General features: G+C 15.8%; 1 protein-coding gene across 1 annotated transcript, besides 10 other annotated features; it reads right to left on the reverse strand. All coding sequences in view use genetic code 6, as the record gives it.

The window, feature by feature from the left end:
* Positions 1-676: 676 nt before the first annotated feature.
* On the reverse strand, positions 677-3419 carry IMG5_111270 (leishmanolysin family protein, putative; the record flags this gene model as incomplete). The annotated part of the gene is made up of 4 exons (XM_004034810.1): positions 677-745; positions 805-1935; positions 1984-3055; positions 3358-3419. The coding sequence occupies 4 exons, from the start codon at positions 3417-3419 to the stop codon at positions 677-679; spliced, it is 2334 nt and encodes a 777-aa protein (XP_004034858.1).
* Positions 3420-3512: 93 nt separating this feature from the next.
* Positions 3513-3545: a microsatellite.
* Positions 3546-3848: 303 nt separating this feature from the next.
* Positions 3849-3910: a microsatellite.
* A 944-nt stretch (positions 3911-4854) lies between these two features.
* Positions 4855-4904: a microsatellite.
* A 462-nt stretch (positions 4905-5366) lies between these two features.
* Positions 5367-5431: a microsatellite.
* Positions 5412-5468: a microsatellite.
* Positions 5430-5519: a microsatellite.
* Positions 5436-5516: a microsatellite.
* Positions 5520-6371: 852 nt separating the features above from the next.
* Positions 6372-6413: a microsatellite.
* Positions 6414-6830: 417 nt separating this feature from the next.
* Positions 6831-6880: a microsatellite.
* Positions 6881-7558: 678 nt separating this feature from the next.
* Positions 7559-7597: a microsatellite.
* The last annotated feature ends 864 nt before the right edge of the window (positions 7598-8461 follow it).

Genomic DNA, 8461 nt, shown 5'->3' on the forward strand with positions numbered 1-8461 from the left:
AGTATTATTATACACTTTTTAATATATTTAATATTATTAATTAATATAATTATCTTATATTTTTTAAATGAATATATTGTAAATTATAAATTTTAGTCAAATCAAATGAATTTACTTTATATTTTATTAGGCTATTAACATTAAAGGCTTTATAAATAATATTTTCAATATCGAATAACACAATTACTAAATGTAGAAAATTTCAAATTTTTAAGAAAATCATGTTAAGGTATAATTAGTATACTTATCAAATTAGAGTAGAAGGATAAAATATAGCAAAATCATATTTGGTAAGAATTTTATTTAAAAATAATAGAAGAGGAAAATTTCGTACAAAAAATATAAATTTCACTGTACTCAAATTAATTAATATTACTGACGAAAGCATAAATATAAATTACTTTTGTTAAAAAAATAGCTCAATTAAAAAAATATTAATGGAATTATAATTTAAATATTAAATAGAACAAAAATTACATGGTATTTTTTAAAATAAAATATTTTGAAAATTCAATATTTTTTTTATTTTAAAATAAAAAATAATGAATTATAGCTATAAAAAGATTAATAATATATATATATTAGATTATTTTTATTATTTTATTAATTAATTAATAATAAAAATTTTAAATTTACAATTGTATTAATATATATTTATATTTTAGAGTTTTATTAATCAGCAAACGCCTGTGGTCGGTTTTGTTCCATTAGGACATAGTGTTAAACATTAATTAATAGACAGATACTATATATTAAAAAAAAATATAAACATTTATTTATATAAATTAATATTTTTAATTTTACATATCCTGTTTAACAGGAATTACAAGTTGTAGGTTTATATGAAACACAAGTTTTGCAAGGATCATAACAGTCAGTAGCCTCAATGCAATAATTAATATATAATTTCCATCTATTAGCAGTATCACATATAATGCAAACATTATTATTTATACATTTTAAGCAACCATATTAACACCATTAACATGTTCCTGTTGATGTTTCTAAATAGGTTTCTTAAGGACATGTAGTAAAACAATTTTAATAAAATAAGTAATATCCTGAAACACAAGAAGTACATATTGTATTATCAGTAGAATAGCATGTTTAGCAAGGAAATGTACACAAAGAAGGGATTACACACGTATTGCTAATAAGTGTATATTCACTAGTACAAGTAGTGCATACAGTAGCACTTGAGCAAGCAGAGCATCCTGTTAAAGAGCAGGCTTTACATAATTTAGTGAAAGTGTCAGGATATGTGCCTACAGGACATGTTGTTACACATGAATTTCCATTCAAAAATTAAGTAATTAATTCACACGAAAGACATGATGTAGAACTAGTGGATTAACAGGTTAAACATGGAGAAGTACAATTAGAGCAAACAGATCCTACTAGTCTATATCCAACAGCACAAGTACTACATGTACTAGAATTTAAACATTTAGTACATCCTGTTAATGTACAATTCGTACATTCTTAATTTGTAGTATTGGCAAAAGTAGTAGATGGACAAGATGTAGAAACGACACATTTTGCAAGAACTTTATCTAAAAATAAAGGAGAGGAGCATTTTGTGCAATAAGTAGCAGTTCCACTACATGCTAAGCAAGAAGAATCACAAGTCATATTTTTAACACAAAATCCATTACTTAAAACATAATTTAATGATACATCACACTATGAACAAGTAGTAGATGAAGTGCAGACCAAACATCCATTAGAGCATGATTCGCACAATTTAGTTTATTCGTTTGGTATTTTATTAGAAGGACAAGTTTCTACGCATGAAGTGCCATCTAAATATGTTAAAAATTAACACGCTGTACATTAATTAGCTAATGGACCAGTGCATATACTACAACTTGAATGACATTATGAACATACTCCATTATTTTAATAAAATCCTTTAAAACAAGTTGGCCTACAAGTCTAAAATATTTTATATTTTATTTATAAAAATATTTATTTTTTAATTACATTATCTATCCCTGCGTAATTTCCAAGAGAACAAGAAGTTACACATACTCCATTTTCACTATATTTAGGGCATTATATAGAACAATCTTCTCCAGTTTATCCTTATATGCATATACAAAATCCCCTTATACATACTCCTTTTTAGCTGCAGAAATTTTTACAAAGAGGTTAAAAATCGCAGAAATTTTAAAAATTTTCAGGACATGTAATTTTTCCTTTTTTTGGGTTTAATGTATCTACAGGAACTACCATCTTTTCTTTAGTACATTAAATCTCTTAATTAGTCTGACTAAATTTTATTGTTATATAACTATAATCAGGAGCACATTAAATATCGTGACATCTCATAGTGTCTGAGAAAATATATTAGCCTGAACTAGCAGTAGAATTTAGGCACCTAGAAGTATAACCATATTTTTCATATCTATAATTAACATAAGTATTAATTTTTAATTAATTATTATCAGGATTAGTACATAATTTATTACTATAAGCCTTTACATAATAACAACCATCTAAATTAGCCGGATTAGCCCCAACACCTTATCCCATAAATTCAAATGTACAACTTTTAATAACACTGGAATCTACAAACTCTATATATTTATTTATACCTCTACAAGCATTATTTATAAAATCGCAACCTCTATTTCTTCCCCAATATATATTAGAAACAAAATTTTCATTTATATCAGCATAAAAACCTGTATCCTTTAAAAGAGAAGCAGTTAAAACAGAAAGAGAAGCGTCAGTAATTACAGTTTCACTTTACATAATTTCATTTAAAATAATTGTCTTTTCCCAATGGGAACTATAACTTCCTGTTCCTTCTGTATTTTCCAATTACATCCCTTTCATAGAGGTACAATTATAATATTTTTTACTTGTTTTTAGTACATTAGGAGAATAAAGAATAGTTGTTGTAGTATTTCTAATAATTTATGTTCCTATTATTTTGCTTGCTCCAGTTGGCCCATAAAACGTTTATGTATCAGGATCAATCCAGTATTTATATGAAGCAGCAGAAAAGCCTAATATATGTATAGTTTCATGAATAGTGGTCTCTATTCTGCTTTTAAAATTAAAAGGTGCATATGTATCTGTATTTATTATTCCTATATTAAATTAAATTCTTCCAAAATTAGGTCTCTTTAATATAGGATCTATAGCACAAAAGCCAGCATTTGCAATCGCATATGTAGCTGGATTATTAGTATATGTAATATATATATGTAAATCTGAATTAGGAATACCTATTTAAATATCATTTTATGGTACTGGCACACCTTAACATACAGTTTACCATCCAGAAGGAAATTTATTGTTTGAAGTATTTGGAATTACTTTTATTAAATTTGCAAAATATATTTTTACAGTCTCTACTAAAGTTATTAGATAATTTTTTTATTCGGGAGTTATTGTTACAGGTGATACATTATCAATTGGAGTATAATCAGATGTAATTCTTAATGGTTAAGGGGTTAGTGTTTATAAAATACGCGGTTAATCTTATTTTGAAAGTTATTAATTAAAATATTTATCAAATTATTTATAAAATTATTAGATATCCTTGTTGTGGTCGTGATTACATGGGATTGTTTAAATATTTTTTAATATTATTATTATTGATATTATTTTTTAAAAAAAAAATTCATTATTATTATTATTATTTAATTTTTTTTTTTAATTTAAATAAAATATTAATTATTTAATTTTTTTTTGTATATAAATTATAAAACTAACAATATTATATTTTTTTAAAAAAAAAAAAAGTTAAATTATAAAAATATATTTTCTATTATATATATTTAAAATAAAATATATATATATATTTTATTTATTTTTCTAATATTAATTAATTGTATTTAATATATTATTTTAATATAAATAAATATGTAATGTATTTTATATAATAAATTAATAATTAATTATATTAAATAGTTTTAAATATTTTATATTATTCTTATATATTTTTTTCATTTATTTAAAAATATAAAATTATAAAAATAGTATATATGTATATATATTTTTTTTTATATAATAATTTTTTTAATTTTTTAATTTTTAATATTTTATAAAAAACATATTTAATAAAATTTTCCTCAAAAATATAAAAATATTTAAAAGTATATATTTTCTGGATAATAATTAAATTAAAAAAATAAAACATTTTATTTTATTATAAATTAAATAAATAAATAATGATTTTTTTTAAATATATAATAATCTATTCAAAATTATATTTTTAAAATTTATTTTAAATATTTAATTGCTTAAATTAATTATTATTAAGATAATTATTTTTAACATAAAAATATATATTTTTAATAAATCTTAAATATTATAATAAATTAATTTTTTTTTATTTTATTTTTTTTCTATAATTTAAAAATAAAAATATTCTTTTATTATATTTTAAAATTTTAATAAATAGAAAAAAAAAAAAAAAAATATTTTTAAAAAAATTACATAATGTAAATAAATAAAGTTAAATGTTTTTATATATTTGTTAATTTTATATATATTTAATTAATAATATTAATTTATATATATATTCTTAATAAAAAATAAATATAATTTTTAAATTAATGTAATACTAAAATCTATGATTTTATTTTTACAGATTATTTCATTTTTATTTTTATTTTTTTCAGATTTATATATAAAATAAAAAAATTTTTTAAAAATTATATATATATATATATATTTTTGAAGATATATATATCATTTTTAATTATTAAATTTAATTCTTTTTAGTTATAAATTATTTTCAGAAATAGAAATTATATTATCTTAATAATCAAATTTAAATTCAGCACATTTAACTTTCTCTTAAGATGAAATAACCTATATTTAATTTTTTTATGATAAATATATATATATATATATATATATATATATATATATATATATATATATATTAATCAATTTTTTCTATTAAAATTATATATTTTTTATTTTAAATATAATACTTTATATAATATTATTTAATTTAAATATATTTTACATTAATTTATATTATTAAATTTATTATCTTTTTTATTTAAAATAATTTTTATATATTTTAAATTTTTATATTTTATATATCTATATATAATTATAATTTATTCTTAATAATTTTTTATATGATTTTCATTCAAATTATTTTTAATAAAAATAAATGAAACATATTAAAATTACTTTTTAATATTATTAATATTTTTGCCATTTAATATTTTTTATTTAAAAAATATATATATTTTTTAATTATAATTTAATTTATTAACAATATAAATATATAATTTGGTTTGTATAAAAAAAGAACTGATGTACATTTAAAAAATCAAATAATTTTTTTTTTATTACTAATTTTATAAAAAATAAAATAAAATTTAAATAATTTTATATATTTTTTTTAATTTTATATAATCTAATTTTATATTTATTTTATAAATATATTTTTTTTAATATAAATAAAAATATATTATATAAATAAATTAAATATAAAATATAAAATTATTTATAATTAAATATATATATATAATAAATAATATTTACTTTTGAACTTATATTTTAAAATTTTTAATTATTTATATGCTCGTTATTTATTCTATTAATTATAAATTATTAAACAACACTTTGTTCTGTTTATATTTATTAGTTATTATTTTTACTTTAGTGTATATATTTAATTGTTATTATTAATAAATCTTTTAATATGAATATTTATTTTTATACTTAATAATATTTAAGATTAAGATATGTATATAATAAAATCAAACATAATATTATATAGTATAAGAAAGTTACTCTTAAATTCTTATAAAAATTTGGTAAATATTTATGAAATTAACCTTTGTTTTCGTATATGTTTGTATAAAAATTATATTTTAATTTTAAGATTTATATTTTATATCTTTAAAACTCAATATAGTTAATTTTATTAAAAATTTATAATATTATTTTAATTTATTTAAAAATGATAATTTTTTATTTTATATAAATATAAAGATGAAAAATAATTTTAATATAATTTATATTTCATTTTTTTTTATTTTGTTATTTTTAATATTTTATAAAAATTAATTAATATATATATATTTTTTCTCTATGCTCTTTTAAATTCTCAACTTTTTATATTTATCATTATTTTAATTTATTTTTTTATGTTTAAATGTTTAGAAATGAGTACATCTTATTGTTAATCTTAATAATGTTTATATATTCAATTTAAATAAAAATAATTTAATTTAAACCTTTATAAGATGATTATTAAAATACTAATAAAATACAATACCTTAAATTACTTTAAATATATAAAAATAATATTAATTAAATATTAATAAATCAAATAAATAGAATAAAATATTTAAAACATATATATTAATATTATATATATAACACATTCATTAAATTTTATTGTTTAATTTAAATTTATTATATTAAGTTAATTATAAATTACTTCATTCTTTTGAAATGTATTCTCATAAAAAAAATATGTGAAAAATTAATTTTACACACTAATTTCATATAAACATGTTATATTATGTTATATAAAAAAAATACTTCCTATTTTTATTTATAAATAAAAAAATAAAAATATATATTACATCCTATATAAATAAATAAATCTTCAGAATAAGATTTTACTTTCTAATTTTGATTTGAAATCAAATATTTATATAATAATTATAACAAAATACATACTTTTTTTTTCAATAATAATAAATATAATAATTTTTTTATTATTATTACATTCTATAGTATTTTTTATAAGATAATAATACATTTAATTAAAAAATAATTTCTTACAGACTTATTTTAATAGTAAAATATTGAAAAATTGAATAATTAAATTTACGCACTAAATATAAATTAAAAGTTTTAATCAATATATAAATTTAATAATTTTAACAATCTATTTATCATAAAAAAATATATAAAACTTTAATAAAAAAGTTTACATTTTCAATCTATAAATATTTAATTAATGTTGAATAGAAATTATTTAATTTAAAATTTACTTCTGGTATCTATAATAATAAATTTACATATATAAATATTTTAAATATTTATTTACATTCTTTTATTAATTATTATATTTATTTCAATTTAAAATATTATGATTAACTTTCTAATTTTTTTTATTGGAAAATGTTCTATAAGTTAAGTAAGTAAAATTATAGATAATTACTGCCTATATTATTATTAAAATAAATAAATAAAATAATAATAATATTTAAGTACATCTCTCTAAATATTGGTAAAATAATTATAAATGGAATAGTTATTTATTAAAATTAATGTTATTATCTAATTTTATTACCTTTTAATAAACAAAAATTGACATATTATATTTTGAAAAATTAAAAGTTTATATCAATTAATAAGTTTAAATAAGATAATTATTATAATACATATTTATCAAACATATTCTGGTTGTTATTAAATTATTTTTATATAATTAAATCAGTAAAAAGAAAATTAATAAAAAAACATTCTAATTAATAAAAATAATATAAAAGTTTAAAAAAATAAAAATATTACTATTAATTTTAATTGATTAAATTAAATTAATAAAGAATGTACGCATTTCTAATATTAAATTATTATTTAATATAAAATAATTAATTAAAAGATCTACTATCTAATTTTTTAATAAATTTATCTTATTAAAATATATTATATTTTATAATTACATCCTATTTTAATTTTTTAATATATTGAAATGACTTTCTTACTTCATACTTTATTAATAATTATTAGTAATTATTTAAAATTAGTAAATTTTTTAGTAGTTTTACATGCTATTTTGAATTTGTTATTAAAATACAATATAATGAAATATTGTTACAAACTATTTTAAATAAATAATTTTATTAATTAAAATAAAAAATTATTACAGGCTATATTAATTTAAATTTTATTTAGATAAATAATATTTTTGTAACATCTATATCCTTAAATTCAATAATTTAAGCTAACAAAAAATTTAAATAATTTACATTCTATCCAAATTTAGATTAAAAAATAATAATTAAAGAAAATTAAATTTAAATCATACGTCCTGTTTAAAATTATATTTATCAAAAGGCTTGAAATCAAAAAAAAAATACTTCCTTTTTTAAAAAATGAAAAACTATATTTCAAAGAAAAAATTACTTTCTAATTATTATTTAATTAATAAAATCTAAAAATTTAATACGCTCTATTGTCATCATAATTAACTAAAAGAATAGTTAAAAATATTACATTCTTTAATTTAAATAAAATTAGTTAAATTATAAATAATATTGATTTCAACGCACTATATAAGTAATAAAAAAAATATAAATAGTGATATTAAATCATACTATCTTATTTAAATTATAGAATATTTAGACAATTAATATAAATTCTAAAAAACTTAAATACCCATTTCTAATCAATTTAAATTAAGAAAATTAAAATAAATTTAATATTTAATATTTTTAACTCCCTTTAAATAAATATAAAATAG

The sequence above is a fragment of the Ichthyophthirius multifiliis genome (assembly GCF_000220395.1).
Source record: "Ichthyophthirius multifiliis unplaced genomic scaffold scaff_1120509250909, whole genome shotgun sequence".
Taxonomy (NCBI): Eukaryota; Ciliophora; class Oligohymenophorea; order Hymenostomatida; genus Ichthyophthirius; species Ichthyophthirius multifiliis.